The sequence below is a fragment of the Melanotaenia boesemani genome, chromosome 11, assembly GCF_017639745.1.
Source record: "Melanotaenia boesemani isolate fMelBoe1 chromosome 11, fMelBoe1.pri, whole genome shotgun sequence".
NCBI lineage: Eukaryota > Metazoa > Chordata > Actinopteri > Atheriniformes > Melanotaeniidae > Melanotaenia > Melanotaenia boesemani.
This window is the reverse complement of record NC_055692.1, coordinates 23,820,636-23,843,129: the sequence shown is the minus strand read 5'-3', so window position 1 is coordinate 23,843,129 and position 22,494 is coordinate 23,820,636. Positions and strand designations below refer to the sequence as shown.

Here is a 22,494-nt window from a genome sequence, read left to right as displayed (position 1 = left end):
GGAATGTTGCTCCCTTGAAAAAGAGATTTTGTAATCTCAGTGGGACTTCCCTGGTAAAATAAAGGTTAAATAAAAATAAACAACTGAATCTGAAACAAATCTCTTGTACAAATAACTTTGACTCATTGACACTTCTGATGTAATCCACAAATGTTAGCCAAAACTCCACTATATAAAGAAAAATAGAATGTAACTAGAAAATGTAATATCAGACTGGACTGACATGAAGTAGAAAACTGCCCTGTGGGTTAGTGAATCAAAATTTGCTAATCTGTTGAAAACCAAGGACACCTCTTAATCCAGGATTACAAGGACAGGATATCTGCACATCTGTAATGCAACATTAATACTAAAATGGCAACACCATGCTGACAACATATTTTTCAGGGAAGGCCTTTTTTATTGTAGCAAGACAAACCACATTCTCTGGAAAGCATTACTGTGTAGTTTCAGTTAATGACACTTTCTGGTAAATTTTAATCTTAATACAAAATAGGATATAAACCCTATATAAAGTAGTAGTGCTTCCACTTGTAGTGAAATAAGTTGAGCTCCAGTAAATGGACCCCGTTATAACTTCTGAAATCAGTACTTTGAATTACAACAATGCACGTTTTGGACTGAGTTTAAAGAAGTCTCGCGATATTAACCGTTTGCCTGGCACGGAGAGGAGTGGGGACGAGAGAGAGAGAGAGAGAGAGAAAGCAAAATATCTCGGCTGTCTCGTAGTCTGAAGAAAGATCAGTCTATATCACACAGTTGGCCGCATTGGTTTTATTAGAGCCCAAACATTCAAACTTGCTAAATGTCAAACGTGATTTCTTGACTTTCCCTAAAGAGAGAGTTGGAAGTACGCGGCCACAGAGTCAAAATTGTATGTGTCAGGGGCTAACTGTTAGCTGACAGGCTAACTAGCATAGCCATTGAAGCAATGGCGTTGAAAAGAATTCAGAAGGTGAGTATATTTTCTTCGTGTGTCCGATATACTTTATAGTGATTCTGGTTTATCAGTTTGGCACACTCTGTTTAAATAATATCAGTGCATAGCATTTTAAGAAAGTCGAATTAGCCATAGCAGTTTGTTTTTTGTGCCCTCTTTTAAAAATAATTCAAAGACAAAGGCGAGCTAGCTACCGGTAGCCCTGTTGGTGCATTGCTACAGTAACGGTGGCTCTCAGTAACCGACAGACTATTCTTTTATTTGGAATTTAGACGTTTGTTAGCATTAAAGGTTTGGTATTACTTTTGGGCAGTTGCTAAGCTATGTCAATATTGGGTAAAAGCTTCATCGACAAGGCAACGTTAACTTAGCTGTTAATGCTAACGTTTGTATGTGTGGTCTTTGGGTTGCTTAATTGGCATGCACAAGATTTGCCATTAAATTCCTGTCTTGCCACTTGACTTTATCCTTGTAGTTTGTCACCAACACTGTAGTGATGATGTGTTTAGTCGCCGAATGACAGCTGCTTAATGGTTGCCAAAATTGAACCCTAGAGTCAGTGTTGCCATATATGGAATGGCAAATGGGGCACGGAAGCAGGCCATGGTGTGTATTTATATAACAGAATAGATACGCTTCCTTTCAAGAGATGTTGAATAACGAGCTTAATTCTATTTAAGCATCTAGTGTTTTGTTTTGTTTTTGTGCTCTGTCGTGTTAGCTGTGATACTAATGGATCTTGGTCACTTGCAGTCATTACTTATTTACTGAGGTTAACGTAGAACAATATTTTTTTTCTATTGGTTATAATTTGTAGCAGTAAATTGCTACTTTTACGTTTTGTGATCTTTGTAGTCAAGCTCTACAGGCTAATCTAAACCAGTGATAAAAATTCTGATGGAGTCTAATGTTCTATGACAGTCTTTTTTAAATGTTCACAGCTGGGATTTGGACCTGCTAACACACAAACATTAAATAGACATGAAGAAATAATAACCTAGCTTGGACTTGAGGTTCAGCTCCCCCTTGTAGGCAGCTACTAGCTTTAATTTTAGATGGCTTAATTTACTCAAAGCCATAAATATTGTGAATCAAACCTATTTACAGCTCTAATTCCATGTTGCTTTCCTACTAGTTGTTTATTCAGAAGCACTTCTTTTGACAGTTTCATTGTTATGAACATCTTTTGAAATTATTATTGAGTATTTAGATTAATTATCAAACACCACATGATCATAGTGGGTGTATTTTTTTTCTTCTAAATAATAAAAGAAGCTCAGTTGAACATTTGCTCTAGAAGGATGGTGCTTAGTGTCACTCTGAAGTTAATATTGACATAAAAGGAATAGGAAAAGATGAGTAAATCAGTTATATTGGTATGACAGTTATACATAATTACTAGTCTCCATATATAATAATAAAGACTAAGTCTGCATGTGATTGTCTTGATTTCAGGAACTGTCAGACCTGCAGAGAGACCCTCCTGCCCAGTGTTCTGCTGGACCGGTTGGAGATGATTGTAAGTAGCAAAACAACTGCTGAATGCCTAAACATGGTATTTTGCTTTGTGTGACATCAATTTTTAAGATTAACTTGGTAGAGTTTCACATTGTATAACAGGAATTTTAATCCAACATTATGTCCTCTATTGTTTTTATTTATTCCCAGTGTTTCATTGGCAGGCAACAATAATGGGTCCTGTAAGTAACACATTACATCAACCCAGCTTAAATGCAGTCTAAATATGCAAAACTCTATTAAATTGTTTAAAACTATCTGAACTTGTTTCTGTTTTTATTTCAGAGTGACAGCCCTTATCAGAGTGGAGTGTTTTTCCTCACCATTCACTTTCCGACAGATTACCCCTTCAAACCACCAAAAGTAAGATTGTGTTTCATATGTTATCAGCTGAAGCAAATAATTTGTTTAAATTCACTCTGTTATGGCAGAGTGAATAATTGACTGCATAAGATTTTTTTTTCTGCTTTTTTTCATATTTTGGCACAGGTTGCATTCACAACAAAAATATACCACCCTAATATCAACAGCAATGGAAGTATTTGTCTCGACATACTGAGGTCACAGTGGTCACCTGCACTTACAGTATCAAAAGGTATGGTTTACTTCTGGGTCATTATTTTTGGAATTACTGTTTGTGTTATTAGAATTTTATTAATCGGAATATCACACTTTAATTATTACAAGATCATTTTCTACTCGTGTTTGTCAGAATTTCAAATTTCTAATTTTGGAATGGTTCGCTGAGAATCTAAAAAGTTTCCACAATGACAAAATATTTGTCATTTATTTACCACAAAATAAGTTTAAAACTATTAAAAAAAAAAAAAAACATTCATTTAAGGAGTTTCTTCGGCCTATGAGATGAATTCCTAAACGTTTCAGTTATTCTTTAAAGCCGTAACAATTTTCATTTTGACAAAAAGATGTGATTTAAAAGTGGACTTGGGCTCGAGGCTCACCTTAGACTTTTTGTCACATTCATTGAATCCTTTCTAAACAGTTTTGACAGGGCCCACTGCTTCCCTACTGGGGTATTCTACTTCAGGCATCAGGTCTTAAAATGTATGAGTTAACGGGTCTTAAATTGAGGTAAATAAAACCTTAGCTGAACAACACTTATCGTATTAACTCATGCTGTTTTTTTTAACATTGACAAAGCTGAAATAGACAAGCAGCATATGAAATACCATATGAAGCACATAATGCAAAATGAGCTTTCCCAATTTGATTAATTTACATCACAGTAGTTATGGTGCTTGATAAGGGTCATAAAAGTTTCACCATGTTCAGATAGAAAACAAAACGGTACCCGTCACAAATTTACCAGCCACCTGGCTTTTGACGCTGATTTTTCTATCTAAAAGCCTCATATTTTAGCCACAGTTGACAAGGTTGACATTTTTTAACTGGATATTTATTTAAGAAATTAAAATGGCAAAAGTTTGGCAAAAAGTATTAAGTGGCCTCCACTTGTATTGATTGAGTCTGTGAATTTACTCTAACTTTTAAGTTTCTGGTGTATTCTTCCACAGTATTATTGTCGATTTGCTCTCTTCTTTGTGATCCAAATCCGGATGACCCTCTGGTACCAGAGATTGCCCATACATACAAAGCTGACAGGGAAAAGTGAGTGCAAAACATAAGTGTCTTTACCACAGCCCTTGATTGATCTTGCTACCACACTAACTTCAATAAAAAATAATAAATAAATATATATATATATATATATATATATATATATATATATATATGTGTGTGTGTGTGTTATTAGTTTGCAAGTTAAGCTTATAACCGGTTTAAACTTCACATTTGTTTTGTTGTTTTTGCTATTGTTTCTTTTTTTTTTTTCCTTTTCCTTCAGGTACAACAAATTAGCAAGAGAATGGACACAGAAGTATGCAATGTGAGGACACCAGAGAGATCAAAATACAAATGAGAACAAAAGAACAAGAAAGGATTTTTAACTTGAGGCAAATGAGCAACAGAGGGGGGGGAAACAAAACGATACAACGGCCACGAAGGAAGTGATACAATGAGGTACAGTGCCACTTGGCTTTCCATGTGCTGAGCTGCTACCATGTGCTGTCCTTCATAACTTGTATGGATCTGCAGAGCAGAACGTGATGGACTCCTAAAGCACTCCCATATGGAATACAGGAATTTCTTCAGTCCCTAAAGCCACACTCGAACTTTACACTGTTACTCCTGCTATTGTGATTGTTACCTTTTATTCTTGCTGTTCATATATTTTACTTTCATTGTCAGTGAGTCATATCATTATGCTTCTCAGTGGCAAAATGTTTGATTTAGGAGATTTACTCTCCCTTCATTTCAGAGGTACTGTCTGTGTCCCACTGGATGTCTTGTTAGTACTGTATTTCCATGTATTTAGTGGCCTTTCACTGTTATGTTATTGGTATGTGTGCAATTGAGGCAGAATGTTCCACGTTGAACACAAAATGGCATAGTGCCATTACCAACAGCTTAACTGTTGGCATTTACTGTCTCTACCCCGAAACAATGTGAAATGCATAAAAAGGATTAGTTTCTATCATCCATTGCAATTGAAAATTAAACAGTATTTTGCAGTTTTGAGGACACTGGAGAGCTGCTTTTTATGAGTTGGCAGGCCCAGACATTGTAGGACTTCATTGGGTAAAGGTCAATTTTCATTTTTCACATATGCTTTCATTGCCCTTTGATCCTATATAAGTATCCATCAGTGGCTCATATAGTATAGTACTACTGTCATATGACTTGTTTTGTTTTGCTATGAACAGTTACTCTTTGGCATAAAGCTCAGCTGTGTGCCACCTCCTCAGTACAGTAACTCAGGTATCAAACCACATCGTCAGCCTTGACAAGCATCAAACTATGATTTAAAAAAAAAAGGAAAAAACAGGGCACATGTAATTCTAGTATAAATAGAACTCATCTCCATTCACCTGACAACAAGCCAGTGTGTCCTGAAGAGGCAATGTGATTTAACACTAGTCTTGTGTTGCACAAGAATAGATGCTGTGTAAGAAGTACTGTCATTCTCACTATATATCTCCAGGTTTCTTTGCTAGTTTCTTTTGAACAACCCCAGGTTTTGAACAACTTCTAAATATTGTTGTGAGACATAAATGATCCTGTAATGAAATGGCCTTTGGTTTCAGGTGGTGTCCCTTGTTCTTAAAATGGGGACTTGAACTAAGTTCACATTTTGCAGAACCTAGTCATTTGAAATCATAAACATGTAGTTACTTGAGGTGAATAAACACAGTAACTTGCCATGGCTGTTTCATTTGCTTTAAATAACAGGTGATGTGGAGCTTTGAATTTGTTCATTGTCATATTCATGACTGGGTCTGCAAATGTTTTGTTTAATTTTGGAATGAATAATTCACACTGACAGTAAAACATTTGGTCTGGGTGAAACATTTGTGACTTTTTGTATTGTATCTTTGAAAGCTTTAGTTTTAGGCTTATTTTTCTCATTTGTGTCACAAAAAATGGAACATGATTGTGATGTGACATAATGTAATAGTTTTAATATAGTCCATTGTAAGTGCAGGAAAAGGGTAGATGAAAAGTGATTTTTAAAAAATCAGGACTCGTATGCTGACGCTGCCATTATAAAGGGAATTGATGGATATTAAGAGAAGGAAGAAATTCTGCTATTAAGACATTAAATCAGTTCATACAGAAAAGTTCATAATTAAGCATGATGGATTCTTGAAACTTTGATTGTAGAATTAACACCATGATTTAAGCACTAAATATAGAATTTATAGCTGCTGTAGAGTAACTAGTCAAAACAAGTCTTGAAATACAGTATTATACTAAAAGTGTTTTGCAATTATAGCCTCTAAATGCAGGAAAAGGCTGCAAGATCTCAGTTTATGCATTTTCTTCTGTTAATCTAATGGATAAGCAGAAGAAAATGGATTTCAGCTGTATTACAACTAATTTGATCCCTGCTTGCATTGTAGTTCATCTGGCTGTTTATTTGAGTATCTTCCAACTGTCTCCCTGAATGCAGCCTCAAATCATAATGCAAGAGATGCTACATTGACTTCCCTTGTCCAGTGTGCTTAGTAGAGTTTAGATGGGCAGCTTGACATGCTTTGCACTCTGGAAAAACCTTCTCACAGCCATTGGCCAGATATCAGGGATTTCGTTACAATTCATCTAACACCTCTAATTAAAATTCTAGCCTTAACCCTCATTTTATATATCGAGAGGATGTGTCATAAACTGTAAATTTGCTAACAGGGCTGTATCCCACAAACGGGCTATTCATCTCATTTAAAGACATGGAAAATCTGCTTGAACAGTACCACAATCTGGCTTTTCTCTGAATGCAGAACCAGCCTTCATGCATCTTAAAATTTGAGGCAAGTGTGCTTCAACTGCCATCATGAACCTACATGTCTTCACGTAGTATAAACAAAATAACTGACCTTGTTATAACAATAAAACTAATCTTGGTTTATTGCTGTTTGCAGTTATTTGTGTGTGGGTGGGTATGATGGGTAAAACCTTGCAAAGAGAGGAGCAACTGCTTTTAAAGAAAATATATCTTCAATAATATATGAAAAAGTACAAATTTGGTTAAAACGCCAGGCAAGGACAATGAAAATGGCATTAAGATTTGGCACAGACTCAGAAGAATCACTGTATGAGCCAAGGAAGCACAAGGCAAAGGGCACAGTTAAGACAGGTAGAGCCTGCATGAGCATATAGATAAGTTTGCTCTCTCTCTCTCTCTCTTTATATTTGGAAAATCAATTACTATATATATAATGTCACAAGCCTCTAATGCATAATACACAAAATGTTGAATTTGGATTCCTTTTTGTCACAATGTACATTAAGTTATGGGGCCTTGAACACGTTTTTGCCTAGGAACTTATTTACTTAGAATAAGTGATCAGAGTGGGGCGCCACCACTTCGCTGGTTACCTGTGTGCTCTGCATCCTGGGGTACGTTTGCTAAATTTGCTCCCATGCCAGGTTTATACTGTGTAGACTTAAAGAATCGTTGCTTGGGGAGTTACTTAAATTTTACACACTTTGCTTAAGTGATGAACTGTTGTATCTTAATGATTATTAGAAATAATGCACTGATTCAAACCCGAGTTAGCAGTTATTAAAAACTAATATAAGATCCGCCCTTTCGAGAAGTCACGTTGTATCATATGCAGGATACTCCGGCAGAGATGTAGCCACTAGCTAAACTAGCCTCCAACAGCTGAAAGTCAGCATCATCGCCACTCCTCCTGTAGGAAGGGCGCTCCCCGGATAGCTAGCTGGCTAGCTGTACTCAGCATAACGATGGCAGTAAACCTCAGCAAAAACGGCCCTGCATTAACTGCGGCATATAAAGAAGTAGTAGATGAAAAGTCCAATACCAACTGGTAAGGAACAATGTTTTGTTTTTTTGTTTTTTTAAATTCGTGCTAGCTTTGCGCTAGACGGTTAGTTAGCTACAGTCTTTGCTAGCTTTCTGTTAGTCGTCAAGTTAGTTAACGTTAACATTTGTGTTGGATAAACTACCTTAGAATTAATGTTGATTAATGCAACTGTGTTAACTACAGCAGACTTTTTAGTTTTTTGATAAGTAATAAGGTTTGGGTAAGTCTACTTTGATCCCTTCACGGTCTAATTTTATCCCAGTTGGCAGTCCTGTGTCCTAATGTTAAAGATTTGCTAACGCAATAGCTTGTAATATTGTTAATTAGCTAACAATTTGACACCCTGACCAACTAAAATGGTTTGCGTATATTTTTAGCTTGAGTTTAATTATATCATTGGTGAGAATAGGGTATGTTTCTAGCTTCATCACCCACTTCCTGTAAAGATAGGTGTTGAACATGACCAAATAGGAGACCAATCCAGGAACTTCCTTTTTGCATTACTTAACGTTAGAGAAGTGTTACCTTGTGGTAAAAACCTTTTGACAATTGCTGGTGTGTTTAATGGTGACCTTAATTAATTAATCCAAGGGGTCATTTGCTCAGGGAGTCCTGCTCACTCTAATTTCCAATGAATGTCACACAGTTTTAAACATTTCACAGCTTTCTTTTCAGTATCTTCCTTGTGGTGCAGTATTTTTATGCATATTTTTCTAAGTTGTGCTGACAGGGGAAAGTAAAGAGATAATAAAGATGTGGTCTGTTGGTGACTAATTTCAGAGAGACCGACTCCCTTTTTCTGCAGAAGTGCTGCATGCATTGTACTGTGAGGAAGTACTGGTCTTCTTGATCGGTTTGTTCAGTCTCTTGAGAAACAACAACAAAAAACCAAAATAAAACTAAGATCAGCAATTATATATACAAAAAAAAAAAAAAACTTATAAAGGACTTAAGAAAATAATGTGCTAAAAAGTAATAAAACTGAATAAAATGAAAATAAAATAACATAAAATAAATTTATATAAAATTAAAAGATAAGCTAAAAAGGTAGGTCTTGAGCCTCTTTTTAAAAACAACAGTCTCTGTAGCCCTGAGCTTCTCCAGCAGGATGATCCACAGACGAGGGCAGCGGTCTGTTGTCCAGCTGCACTCCAAGAAACTTGTATTCCTCCACGACCTCAACATCTTCGCCCAGGATGTAGACAGTGTTTTGTTCACTCCTGTTTCTCCTGTAGTCAACAATAATCTCTTTGGTTTGTATTCAAGATAAGATGATTGTTACAGCACCATCTCACAAACTGACTGACCAGTTTTCTGTACTCAGCTTCTTGGCCATCACTGATGGACCTACAACTGCAGAGTCATTTCTGTAGATGACAGGACTCATAGTTGTATTGGAAGTCTGAGGTATGAAGAAAAATGTTGAGTCTACAGTCCCTTGTGGTGCTCTAGGTCTACTGACCACCATCTCAGACATTCAACTTTTCAGTCTCACAAACTATGGTTTGTTTATGTAGTCATAAATCCAGGAGGCTGTGGAGGTATCCACCTGTATTTTCATGGAGCATGGCAACGCACTTTAAAAATCAAAGAACATGATTCTCAAAGTGCTGCCTGATTTGTCCAGATGAGAGTGAGCTCTCTGAAGCAAGCAGATGACGGTGTTCAACCCCAATGATGATGGTGTTTTCACTTGCTTATTGAGGTGAGCCAATAACGGTCTCTCAAGCACTTTCATGATGTGAGATGTTAAGGCAACTGGTCTGTAGTCATTTGTTTCAGATGGTGGACATATTTTTAAAGCACTGGAACAAGGGAGCATGTTTTTCACAGCACACTTTTCTGACTCAGGCTGGTGTTGAAAAGGTGCTGAAGAATTCAACGTAGTTGTTCTGAACAGGTTTTCAGAACCATTGGGCTGACAAAAACCTATACCTGCAGCCTTGTTCTGGTTCAGTTTCTAGTGTTCTTTCTTCACCTGATTGCAGGAGACAGACAGGCTAGAGATGGAAACAGAGGAGGTCTCAGTATGTTATGTTGAAGGAGATGAGGTTGTGTTAAGGTCTATGGCTGTGCTGTAGGGTGACACGGAGAAAGTGTGACGGAAAAGCTGGAGACTAGGCTCATGAAAGGTGTGTGGTCTTTTTGACTGGAGGCAGGGGGTCAACTGAACCTATTTAAGAACATGTTCAGCTCATTAGTTCTGTCTAGACTTCCATCTGTCTGATCCCCCTTTAACTTGAAGCCGGTAATATTTTTCATTCCTAACTACACACCCGTCACGTTGTTGTGCTGGAGCTGACTTTCTAACGTTTTTATGTAGTCGTTCTTGGACTTCTTAATCTCTGTTTTAAGCTGTTTTTGCGTTCTCTTCAGTATTTCCCTGAATGTTTTCTTTTGGATGTTTTACAACTTTTCAGGTCAAACTGTTTTTATTTTTATTCTGTGAGCCATTCCGTCGACAATGAATTTCCATTGGTCTGCAATGGACAGTAAATTTTTCTAAGTTTCTAATGGTGATCTAGGGCTTGTTAATTGGGAAGCATCTCACTGTTCTTATTGGGACGATGCTGTCCACACAAATGTTTAAATCATTCAATCAGTCAGTTAATCAAATTAGTATAAATTATACATTCTAATCTGTCACACACTCAAGTCATTGCATTGATGTAATCTTCATGTGGTTCACAGAGGACATTCCAGTCTGTGGTCTCAAAGCACCCTCTCAGAGCATCTTCAGCTTCATCAGACCAGGTTTTAATAGTCTGTGTGATGACTGGTTGCTGCTGAATGATTGGTTTGTAGGTGGAGGTGAGAAGAACCAGATTATGGTCTGATGTTCCCAAAGGAGGCAGGGCAGAGAAGCTGTATGCATTTTTAACATTCACATAAAATAAGTCCAACATCTTATTTTTTCTGGTGGAACAGCTGACAAAGTGTTGGAATATTGGTAATGTTGCAGAGGGAGATGTTGGGGAAGTCTCCGGAGATCGCAATGAATGCATTATGATGCTGTTTGTAGCGTAGCAACGACAGAGCTGATGACAGGCTATGTCTGCAGCATTACCAGGGCCGTTACCAGAATAACACAGGTAAACTATGGATGAAAACTCACGGCCAACAGTTCGATGTCCCTTTTGCAGATCTTCTCCTTTACATTGAGATGTCCAAGACGGCACCAGCGGTGGTTAAAAGGCAATGCAATTCCACCTCCCTTTTAGTTTTATGCTGATTTTCTCATGGCAGTCTGCTTGTAAAGTCTTAAAGTAGTGTACAGATACATTAGATGTGTTCATGCAGCCATGTTCCAGTGAAGCACATAATACTGACCTTGTTAGCACTTTGAGCTCATCCATTTTGTTAGCTTGTGATCTCATGTTCATCAGAACGGTTTGAATTTTCCCCACTTTTCTCTCTGCCTTGCTTATAATAGTTTAAATAGTCTTTGTGGTGACAGGTTTCTGCTGAATGATTGGTTTGTAGGTATCAATAACTTCTAGCTTATTACAGTTATCTAGTATTGTCTTACTTTCCATTACCTATAATAATATATGTTTTAGTCAGATCGCAACCTTAAAATGCTATCGAACCCCCACTGGCTTCAAGAAGGTAGCTTTTATGTCTACTTTCAGAGTCCCTGAATCCCTTTGAGATAACTGGGAAATGGGTCTGTTTTGAACTGCCAGTAATAAGTTATCTTCATTGGGCATTTAATAGCAAAGAAAGTAAAAAAAAAAAATTATTGGTGCAGGGACAAGCAGCCTTTGAAGATTGCAGATGTGGCTTTCAAGAGGAAAGAAGAACAGGGTTAAAACTGCAGCAATATTTATACTTCTCTTCTTTGCTTGTAAATGTACTAAGTGGCGATGGTGTTACCATCACAGATGCTTAAAATGCGTGTACTAAATATATCTTGTATAGTTCGGTGAGAAGTGATGTGTATCAGCTCTAGTGTTTAAGTATCTTTGCTCTGGTGTTATCTACAGGGCCTTGTTCACCTATGAGGGAAACAGCAATGACATTCGTCTGGCAGAAACAGGGGGTAAGTAAATGACTAGATGTTACCAGGTTTGAGGATCTCAGCAAAAAATCATCAGATGTGTGCAGGAATCTCTGCCAGCATAGAGTTACAGTGCTGAAATACTGGCACAAAAGAATCGCTTGCCTCTGCTTGCTCAGCCCATCATTTGCAAGAGGGTGGGGGCACATGTCCACAGTTGCTCAACAAACCACAGTAAACCTTTGACATTTTCACAATGTTTATGTGTCAGATGGAGGACTGGAAGAGTTGGTTGAGGAACTCAACAGTGGAAAAGTGATGTATGCTTTCTGCCGAGTTCAGGACCCTAATTCTGGTCTGCCCAAATATGTCCTCATCAACTGGGTTGGTGCTTTATGTCAGTCTTTGTATGATTGACTGTTTTCTCTGAGGGGACCACCCTTTTACTTGTAGAATAATCATTTTGTTTCAGACTGGAGAAGGAGTAAAGGATGCCAGAAAGGGAATATGTGCAAATCATGTCCTCTCCATGGCCAATTTTCTTAAGGTAACGCTGAATGTTTAATGCTCCTTTTTAAATATGCCTTTTAATTTCTATTATTATCTGGAGTTACCAAGAAATACTTATGACATGGCAATATTATGGCTTTACAAAATGACATAAATTGAAATAAGTGTAGCCAAAAACTGACACACAGCATACCGCTGGTATTATCTTCAAGAGATTTTGTATGTGTAAGAAGTTTGAAAAGTTGTAAAGCCTAAAGTCCATGGCGAAATTAATTATTCCCTCACACTGTAGGATTCTTGAATTGTTGGTGACGTTCATGTCATACCTGCTTCAAGCAGGACATGTTCTGGGTGAATTGTGTAGGATTCGAGATTGGAAAAATAAATAATAAAAACAAAACTAGGGATACTTCCTGTGCATCTGTGAATTGAAAGGAACTTTTCTTTGATTCTGTTTCAGGGGGCTCATGTCACAATTAATGCCAGAGCAGAGGAAGATGTGGAACCTGAAGCGATCATGCAAAAAGTGGCTAAAGCATCAGGAGCAAACTACAGCTTCCACAAAGAAACCTCGAGCCGTTTCCAGGATAGTGGTCCTCAGGGGCCTGTGGTATGCACTTCTGTTTGTCTGTCTTTGATGGGGAAAGATAACCAGTGGAAATGATCTTAACGTGACTCTTCAAAATGTGTATACAGTAGAAATTTTATTTTATTTATTTATTTTTTTTTGGACGCATAAAGACAGCTCCTAAAAAAGGTTTTCAGATGTTTGAAACTGTCCTGATATAATGAACTAAAGTTGGTCATCTTAGTCTTTTTTCACTTACTTTTTTCATAATCAAACATTTTGATTTATTTTTTCAAACAAAGTAAATACTCAGTTGATATTATACATATATCCTGATATTTCTGTATATATGGTAAAACAGGAGAAAAATAAAGAAATAAGCTTTTTTTTTTTTTTTTATGAAAGTATTCAATTATTGAGGTAGTTCTGGTGTGAGACTAGACAAATACACCGCTGTATTTTCTAATAATGTTGAACTATGCCATTATACTTACCATATTAAGTAGTGTTTTTCTTCCTGCAGGGTTCAGTGTATCAGAAAACCAACGCTATGTCAGAAATCAAGAAGACCAATAAAGACAACTTCTGGGCACAGGCAGAGGTACACTCAAAGACTTTAATTAACCCAATACACACAAAAGGTGCAGAATGCATAAAGCATCTCAAAATCTTCTGTCGCTAATTTTATTTTTGTGTGGAATGTCTTGCAAGTTTTTTGGATCCCTGACTCAACAAACCTGCTGCAATTCCTTGAAATAATTACAAAACATTGCAGCTTTGAAACATTTCCCACAAAATGCCATTAACTCAGATGTTCAGACTCTGTAACAACTTATTGTGTGAATGCTGGAAGCATTCACACAATAGTTTTCCTGTTTCTCTTTATTATTATTCCGCCATTTTTCGGCACCTTTCTCCTTCCGCATTTTTGGTGCGATTTCAACAATTTTGGTATCAAAACGTTCAGGAGATGGGTGCTCGGACTTTTGGTACTTATAACTTTTATACTTTTTAAAATATTTAACTTTAAACACAAATATTTTGCCATTGAAATCAATGGAAAACGTTTCAGCTCATTCAAAAACTTCCGCTTCTTTCAAATCCTACTACTTTTACATACTTTCAGCTAGAAACACCATTCAAACTTTAAACAACTCACAACAGATTGGGCTATTTAAAAATGACTTTTTTTGCCGATATGTTTTACGGTTTTGGAGTTATGGAAGTTTAAAAATCATCAAAATCTTGATTTTCAACAAAATCTCTCCCACTCTAGCACACTCTAACTTTTCAGCCTGCTCTGCCACTCAAACAAATTCTCATAACTCCTACAATCTTGGTCGTAGAGACATAAATTATACACCAAAACGGAGGGATTTAAGTTGGCTTCGTACAGAACCAAGAATGACAAAGCTGGGACTTATAGATTTAGAGCTAGGCCTCTCCAAGCGAGCAAAAGTCTACTTTTGCTCCCATTGACTTCCATTCAAATCAGAGGCAGGATTCTGGTTCAAAGTGCTTTTTTCCTGTGTTTTTAACTCGCCACCATTTAAATTCTGTTCGAAGTAGGGAAGAATAAATTACATCCCTGCGTTCCCCAGACCCTCCTGGCGCTCACGGTGAAAGAATTATTTTCATAACTCTTATGGTTTTATGTCAGGAGCGAGGAGTTCGGGAGGTGCGCAGAGTGATTCGGCAGTTCAGCTCTGCTCTTCTCAGTCTGTGTGCCTGACAGTTAAGTGAGGGGCCGTTGTCATGACAACTCACTGAGTGCTCTCAGCTGTGAGCAGCCAGCTGAACTATTGATCCAGATTATGGACTTCTCACCTGGTTTTGTCCTCCTAATGAGTCCAAGAATTACTCTCTGTCCTCTTCTCCTGTCTCCTCCTTGTCCTTCTCATGACAACAGGCCACATGTACTCCTCGATCTCTCCTCCTCTGTCTGTCCTCTCATCATGTCCTTTGCTGCTCACTTACATGATGGACTGTGTTTAAACTGCCAATTCAACTCTGTTTCAGCCCTTTCTGCCTTTTACAATCATTTCTTCTACATTCAACCAGTTCAGCACCTTTAATATTCACTTTCAGCTGTAAATCCTTTAACTATTGACTTCAGCTGGTGCTTAAGGAAGCAGACTTCAGCCATTTTCAGCCATGTTTGACTATCTTAAGCACATTTTACTTCAACTTTACACCATTTTAACTACATTTAAACACCAGTTTGAGCTTTAAATGCTTCCAACTATTGACTTGGGCTTCATATATACTTCTTCAACAACCATATTTCAGCCCTTTTCAGCCATCTTCAGCAATCTTAAGCACATTTCAGTTCACCTTTTCAGCCTTTCAGCAGGTTTTAACTCCAGTTTGAGCTTTAACTTCTTCAACTTTTCACTTCAGCTTAATAAATACTTCTTCAAAAAAGACATTTCAGCCTTTTTTAACCTTCTTTAACTATCTTTGAGCATTTCAGTCCCATCGTTCAGCGTGACAGCATTCACACGTGCTGTTATGCTAATAACAGCTTTTTCTAGTTTTGGTTTGTTTTCACATATGTTGCACAAAGATTGTGCTCCCTTTAATCTTTTTAATGAAATTAGCAAATTGTAGAACCATTTTTTGACTTTTAGAAAGAAGAGGAAAAACGTCGACAGGAGGAGCGACACAAGGCTGAGGAGGAGCGCCAGAAGCTGGAAAGGGAGAGGAAAGACAGGGAGGCCAAGGAATCGGTACTGAGGGAGAAAAGGGACAAGGAGAGGGCCTCTCAAATCGAGCAACAGAAGTAGGTTGAAACTGCTGTAAAATGTGGATTGGTAAAGACTATAGTAGTACTAGGGGTGCATCGGTACATGTATTAGTTTTTGGATTTTTCTGTATGGAACAGAGGCGTACTGAGTTCCCATGCGGAGGAGTAACTGCCTTGCACTGTAGCTACAGCCTCTGGCTAGCAAATGTTATTGCTCGTGACAGTTTTAAGCTGAAACCAGAACTGGAAGACCCTCTTCCGTCGTTAAAATCTCCTGTTTGGGAGCACTTCAGCTTCCCAGGGAAGTATGCAAACGGACAAAGACAAGTAGATACGACAAAAGCAGTACGACAGTCTTGTGTCCAGCAGTGATCCTCTGTCAAGATTAGTTTGTTAGTGATTTAAGTTAATATTTGTACAAGTTTGAGTAAATTATCTTTATTTTTCTTTTGAAACATCCATCCCCTCCTTATAATATGTATGTGCAGATACTGTCCATTAAAATAAAGGGGACATATCTCTATTTATGATTCATATTTATGATTATTTATTTAAGAATCTTTTATTAGATAATTTACTGCAAGCAGCTTTCATTTTTGGTTTTGGTTGAATGTTAAACATCATTTAACATATTCCTGTTTACACCAAAGTTAAGCAGTTTTATGTTTTGTGTTTGTTCCCTTAGGCCTGGTACACACAACGATTTTTGGGCTGTTTTTGTTACGATAGGATTTGTCCCGATAATCCGCTCCGAAACAGGTCGTAGCCGACAATTGGGAACATGAACCATGTTTAATATTTTAGTGCCGATTTCTGAGGAACGCCGAAGACTCGTGCATTGTGACTGCGTGGATGGTGACGTGGCACAGAATGTAGCCAATCAGAGAGCGAGCTGGCTGGGGAACATGGAAGTAAATAAAGTCCGTGTTCACGCCGTCTCCAGTCTGTTATTTTTTTCAGTTGTGGCTTTTACTGTTAACAATAATCTCAGGACCGCCATCGTTCCCTCGTCCTATATATCCCCTTCCATGCTGTGTGTCGTGTTTTCCGATTGTTGCTATGTTTCTTCTTCTTTTACTTTTTGCCGGTTGTTGCTATGGTTCTTCTTCTACGTCTCAACGTTTGTCCGGTTTGGAGGACTAGATTGTAGATGAGTTGCGGGACAGCATCGTCATGTGTGTGTTCTGTGATTACATTTTCGGAGCACACCACACACATTACAATCAAAACTGATCTTTTTTTTTTATCTTCACGTGTGATGTCTCGACCAGATAAAAAAATCTTAAAACCATAGCATGTACTGAACCGGGATTTTAGCGTACTGTTACATCCCTAAATACTACCCATCAAAATTCTCAAGTAAAATTTTCTTTTGTTTTATTAGGAAGTACCAGCAGCAGCTGGAAGCTGAAAGTAAAGAGCAGGAGAAGCAGCGTTGGGTGAGTGTTACTCACAAAGTTGTGCTTTCAGCTGTGATGTCTCTTGACAGAGACGTGAAGACCTGGTGCTAAGTGTTGTAGCCATTCCACATGTCAAATTATGTTGATTATTAAATACATTTTGGTTATGCACACATCTTGTAAAGACTTAAGTCAGGAAGGTAGCAAATGTCAGCAGTATCATCATTAATATCAACATCATCAGGAGGACCAGCAGGAGAATGAGGCAGCCCAGAAGAAATCAGTCAGGAGAGGTGAATCATTGGAGAAGGCCAATGTGAGTTCCCCCTTTCTAAAAGCCTTCTCTTTCCTCGAATCCAATTTCTTTGTTCTTGCCTTTCTCAAGAAAAGCATTTGCCTCTTCAAACCGGAGTCCTTTGAAACTCAGAAGAACACGGATGTTTCCAGTCTGTCTTTCATGTCATCTTCATGAAAGATAGACTGGAACATTACAATGAGCATTTTTGTTTGTTTTATTATATTTTTTTCTCTATTTCTCTATATGCAACACTCACCACCATACTGAAAACCAATTTTTGGCATAGTTTTTTTTTTTTCTCTGTCTCTAGGAGGCTGCCTCTCTAATCTCTCAGCGTGCTGTGAACCCCAGAGAGATGTTCAAACAGAGAGAGCGGGGAATAACTCCCAGTGACTCAGATGTGCCCCATGCTGCCCCAGCTAGCCCTCAGCCAGGTATTGACCCAGCATAAACAAGTCACTTCTTAATATTGTTAAGATATCACAATATGTTTGTGGCAAATGTGACACACATTCACTCACATTACTGCAAAGCTTTGTCAGCCTCTTCGTCTCCCAATAACATCGGTTTCTCCAAGTTGAAACTTTCCATCAGACTGTTTATTGTCTCATAATAATGTTTAGCTCTGTCACCATAGTGCTGTCTGTTCCTCTGCTTATTCAGTCTGCTCTTTGTTTTTCTCTCTCATCCATCTGTTTGCATGTTTTGGGGTCATTGTGTGTCTCTGCTCAGGGCGTCTTCAAAGCCCTTTTCTGTCTAAGCAAGTGTATGAATCTGAGCAAGCCAGCTCACCTCAGTGCCAAGCTTCTCCTTCTCCTGTGCCAGCAGGCTCCGCCTCTCCTGTCCGTGCCACAGGTGTGAGCTTAACACGCACACATAGACGAAGAACACTTAGACCACTTATTGGGTTTCACACTCAGTCTTAACAAAACCTCAATGTTCCATTTTCATTGTTACACCTGTGTGTCATCATCCTCATGTGTCTTTAGCCAAGCTTGCATTTAGATTACTTTCTGGATTATTTTTATTACTCATTAAGTGCAACACACCAAACACGCCCCTATGCCTGAGTTTGGTGGTGGTGTTCAACCTGTGTGGACTTGTGAATGTTTTCCATTGTGTACATGCATGTCTGTGCTTGTGTTTTGGGTGATAAGAACCTGAAGTAGATGATGGTGAGTCCAGGTGTGAGTATGATGAGCAGGAGCCAGCCCCCCAGCAGGAGTGTAAAGGTGGGGCTCATTTCATGCATATCAGCCTAAGCCTTTTATGGATCAGCTTGCCATCCATTCCATCTGCTTTAATAGAAAAATGTTGTTGGGATGCAGATTTTTCTTCTTCCAGCTGCTTTTGCTGCCACCTGCTGGCAGATCACCACTCCTGCTCAGACAGTTATTCTCATGGCAGTTTTATTTTTCAGAGGAGGCACCGGCTGCCAACTCGTATGTCCAGGAGCCCGTTTATGAAGAGCCTGCTCAGGTGGGTGTTTAGCTCCTTGTATCAGGACTGTTTCCCTCCATCATATAAGGGAAATTAAAACAAAAGTTAATGATGTTTCTTGAGCAGGTGGAGGAAAGTAACTCCTATGAGGTGACTGCAGAAGACACAGCAGATAAAGGCATCTGTGCCAGAGCCTTATATGACTATCAGGCTGGTGAGTTTTTTTGTTTGTTTATATTTTTTTAGGTAAGATAAAGGGGTGGCTAGATATTTTTGACCAGTAGACCTTTTATATTACACTCATTTAATGGATTCTTTTTTCAAGTAAGAATCAAACTGAAGATGATGTGGGGTTCAGGATCCCTCAGAACTGGTCCCAAAAACCATGCAAGAACGATGAGCTGAGACTGATGATAGGTTTTTATTGAGCTGCATGAAACAACTATTACAATGACAATCCTTTCTCTTCATCAGCTGCTATAAGTCTGCAGCAACCTATGACTACAGGCTAAGAAAGTTATGCTACTAATAAATGCTGCTATTTTACCATTACCAAAATTGTATTCCACCAATGATCATTAACATTTAAATCACACATGCATTGTCCATAATGCAGCTACAGTTTGGCTTCTGTGTGCGCTGAAGTTTAAATAATCTGGGCTTGTGAATGGGATTATTTTTAAGAGTTAAACAGGCGGTTGTAATTTTGGAAGATGTTCTTTTATGGCTTAGTGTGTGGTGTGTATATGCGCTTGCATAATTTTTTTTTTTTTTTTTTTTTAAGAGTCTTCCAGACTTCCTGGCAATTTTTTTCTATAAAGAATGGACCATTCAGTCTTCACCAGCAGCCTTTTTTTCTTTCTCAATTTATGGCTGAATCTACCTATGTGTATCAGAAGCTGTCAGCCATGGGAAACATATTTTTCGTACCACATTTTGTTTTCTTAACGTTCTGTTTTGTAGGTTCTCAATTTGAGGCTTTCTTTTATTAGACACCAAATGTGAAGAGACTTCACAGGAAACGCAGGGTGAGAATAGTGACATGCAAAATATGACATGCAAAACAGACTTTTGGCCTCAATTATGCTATTTGGACGCTGCGGTTATGCGGCATATGCTGTAACTATTTAGCTACTGGTGCGTCCCCCCATTTCCTTTCGTAGTCTGCATTATTTTCTTCATGCAAATAATAAAAAACCATGGACCACCTCATGCTAAAACCCTGCTTGGTTTTATGCTTTCAAAAAGTGAGACTCTCATCATCAATAATGTGTTCTGTCCTTCAGTAAAGCCAAAGTTTAATTAACAACATATAGCCTTACTTTTTTTTTTAAGTAGGGACAGCATGTGGACATTGACCACCTTTTTCATGATGTTTTTTAATTCGGAATTAATTATTCAGAATTAAATAATTCTGGAAGTAGTAATTCCAAATGGAAGTTTACATGGAAAACACGATAAATTGCCTTTATTCAATTCCGCTTTAGATCTGCGGGTTGGGAGGAGTTCAGATTGGATAGGGGGCGGACTTGACGTATGAACGTCTACCGGAAGAAAACAAACGCCAGTTCCTGCTTCTTTTTGTTTCGTCTACAAGATGGAAGACCATATAATAAGAATTTTTTTTTTTTAATAATTTTTTTTCCCGCTCGACACTAGCATACTGCTTCACTTTGGTCAGCTGAGGAGGAGAAGGGAGGGTAGAGCACCGTACCTTTAGCATACAACTGTAATTGATTTTAAGCGGAATAAACGTATACATGATGGAGGAATTATTCAATTCGGATTTAAAATCAGAATAAACCAGCCACTTACTTGGCTGGTTTATTCTGGTTCGAAATTAGGTGTTTAGAAGGTCATTTTAAAGAGGATTTATTCTGAATTAAAGAGGAATTAAAACTCATGTAAACATGGCCGTTCACAATGAATCGGAATGTTCAAAGCCTCAGGGAACCCTGAGCTCTTTGCAGAAAGGTTGGGAAACACCAGCAGTGGAAATTTTTATAATAAAAAGCTACAAACCACAAAATCAAACTTATCTTACCACCTTTCCTGAAAAGTTGGCATGGTGTCTGTAATGTAAGTAAAACAGAATGCAGTGATTAACAAACCTTTTAAACTTTTTTATTTAAAGACTACATAGAATGCAAAGTAAGTGTTGCAACAGATGTATGTATGTAAAAAGTATATTTATTGTTGTGTAAATCTAGGAGTGATTTCCTGTTTATAATCTTACTGTAAAGTGGAAGTTCTAGTTTTATGTACATATGATTTTAAAACCACTGTTGAAATCACTGTTTTAAAACCACAAAGTCACTATGCTCATGCTCACGAGACTTTTCTCTGCTCTTTCAGCTGATGACACAGAGATCTCTTTTGATCCCGATGAAATCATCACTGGAATTGAGATGATAGACGAGGGCTGGTGGCGAGGGTATGGCCCAGACGGCCATTTTGGAATGTTCCCGGCCAATTACGTGGAGCTAATTTAGCCTAGCACACACACCCTGCACTTTCCCACAGATCACCAATGAATCGGGCCCCGAGGACCTCAGCAGTCAAACAACATAAAGCAAAGTCAGTCCTCCCATACAAGGGATAAGGCTGAAAACGAGCATACGAGGCTCTACATTGCAGACCAACAAACACAGATAAAAATTGTGAGCTAAAAGAAGATACCTCGTCATTTCAAGAAAGTAATTCCATTAAATTGTTGATGTTATACACAGCTGATGGCATAGTATAATAATTTGTGAAGACTCATAGACCAACCAAAATTTCCCTAATCCCCTCGCTGCCCCCAAATACAGTAAGTCTCTTTACCTGTAGATGTGATGCAGTACATCAGCCCTTAAGTCTTAATTTCAGTTGTGAGAATTAATAGCACTTCGAGATCACATTCCTTACAAAGTGGCTTCAGTTCTATTTCAGGTATGATTTTGTTGTTACTTGTAGCAGATGCTCCTGTCCATTTCAGGAAAAAAAAAAAAGTGGTACCAGCTACAGCCTAATTTTTCGCCTTGTTTTTGCCTTTCTCTACCGGCAGACTGATATATCCTTTTTTTTTTTTATGTGATTGAACTTCTATGTGAATTTCCAGCCTGTACTGATCTGACTGTGGTTGAAGTGTATTTTTAAACAAGCAGGTGATATTTGCTGTGTTTTGGATGTTGACTATAGTAGGGTAACGCATAAAACGGCCAAGTTCCTTTTTTAACTGTGAGAAAATAGTTTTCGTTTCAAGTCCTTCCTCATTTGGACCACGTCATTTCAACATCCTTTTCAGGGACAAGCTAAAGAGAAGATCACACAAATCAGCATTAATTTCCACTTAACTTGGATCTCGCTGGGCTGAGGTTGAGTTCGAGCATAAAACTGATCTCTGATAACTAATGTGACGTTATGATGCCAATAATGAGGTGTGTTAATGCAGTAATGCTGTGTTACAGACGATCAGTGACATTTAAACAGCTTGACAACAAAATTTATGCAACTTTTTTTTTAATCATAGCGCAAAATTGTTGCTTTTTGAAGCTTTTGGGGTCACAAAAGGAAAAATCTTTTGAAAGTGCACAAAAAAAGGGCATTGAATATCCATTGCATTATTTGTGGTTGTTTTTCCAGAGTCTATTGTAATGCACACATTCTTCATAATAAAAATTTAAAAGA

The 22,494-nt window shown here is 38.0% G+C and overlaps 2 protein-coding genes across 5 annotated transcripts; both read left to right on the top strand.

Annotated features, from left to right (window-relative positions):
• Positions 1-675: 675 nt before the first annotated feature.
• On the top strand, positions 676-6,941 carry ube2d4 (ubiquitin-conjugating enzyme E2D 4 (putative)). Its single transcript, XM_041999878.1, has 7 exons — positions 676-955; positions 2,396-2,459; positions 2,609-2,640; positions 2,744-2,821; positions 2,948-3,053; positions 3,994-4,087; positions 4,323-6,941. The coding sequence occupies exons 1-7, from the start codon at positions 932-934 to the stop codon at positions 4,366-4,368; spliced, it is 444 nt and encodes a 147-aa protein (XP_041855812.1). The 5' UTR covers positions 676-931; the 3' UTR covers positions 4,369-6,941.
• A 738-nt stretch (positions 6,942-7,679) lies between these two features.
• dbnlb (drebrin-like b) lies at positions 7,680-21,861 on the top strand. Of its 4 annotated transcripts, XM_041999403.1 has the most exons (15): positions 7,680-7,866; positions 11,850-11,905; positions 12,135-12,247; positions 12,336-12,410; positions 12,834-12,983; positions 13,465-13,542; positions 15,572-15,723; positions 17,072-17,126; positions 17,332-17,403; positions 17,696-17,819; positions 18,118-18,240; positions 18,543-18,617; positions 18,806-18,864; positions 18,952-19,039; positions 21,181-21,861. In XM_041999403.1, exons 1-15 carry the CDS (start codon positions 7,784-7,786, stop codon positions 21,315-21,317), a joined length of 1,440 nt encoding a protein of 479 aa, XP_041855337.1. In that variant the 5' UTR covers positions 7,680-7,783; the 3' UTR covers positions 21,318-21,861. The 4 variants fall into 4 exon arrangements, with proteins under 4 accessions (XP_041855337.1, XP_041855338.1, XP_041855340.1 ...); XM_041999404.1 differs by lacking the exon at positions 18,543-18,617; XM_041999405.1 differs by lacking the exon at positions 18,118-18,240 and having other exon boundaries at positions 7,682-7,866.
• The last annotated feature ends 633 nt before the right edge of the window (positions 21,862-22,494 follow it).

Excerpts from the sequence above, each read along its gene's own strand:
- ube2d4 (XM_041999878.1), top strand. The coding sequence starts at position 932 with ATGGCGTTGAAAAGAATTCAGAAG. Across the intron at positions 2,641-2,743 it reads AGGCAACAATAATGGGTCCT|AGTGACAGCCCTTATCAGAG; the intron begins GTAAGTAACACA and ends TTTTTATTTCAG. Across the intron at positions 4,088-4,322 it reads TACAAAGCTGACAGGGAAAA|GTACAACAAATTAGCAAGAG; the intron begins GTGAGTGCAAAA and ends CTTTTCCTTCAG.
- dbnlb (XM_041999403.1), top strand. The coding sequence starts at position 7,784 with ATGGCAGTAAACCTCAGCAAAAACGGCCCTGCATTAACTGCGGCATAT. Across the intron at positions 12,984-13,464 it reads GTGGTCCTCAGGGGCCTGTG|GGTTCAGTGTATCAGAAAAC; the intron begins GTATGCACTTCT and ends TTCTTCCTGCAG. Across the intron at positions 13,543-15,571 it reads ACTTCTGGGCACAGGCAGAG|AAAGAAGAGGAAAAACGTCG; the intron begins GTACACTCAAAG and ends TTTGACTTTTAG.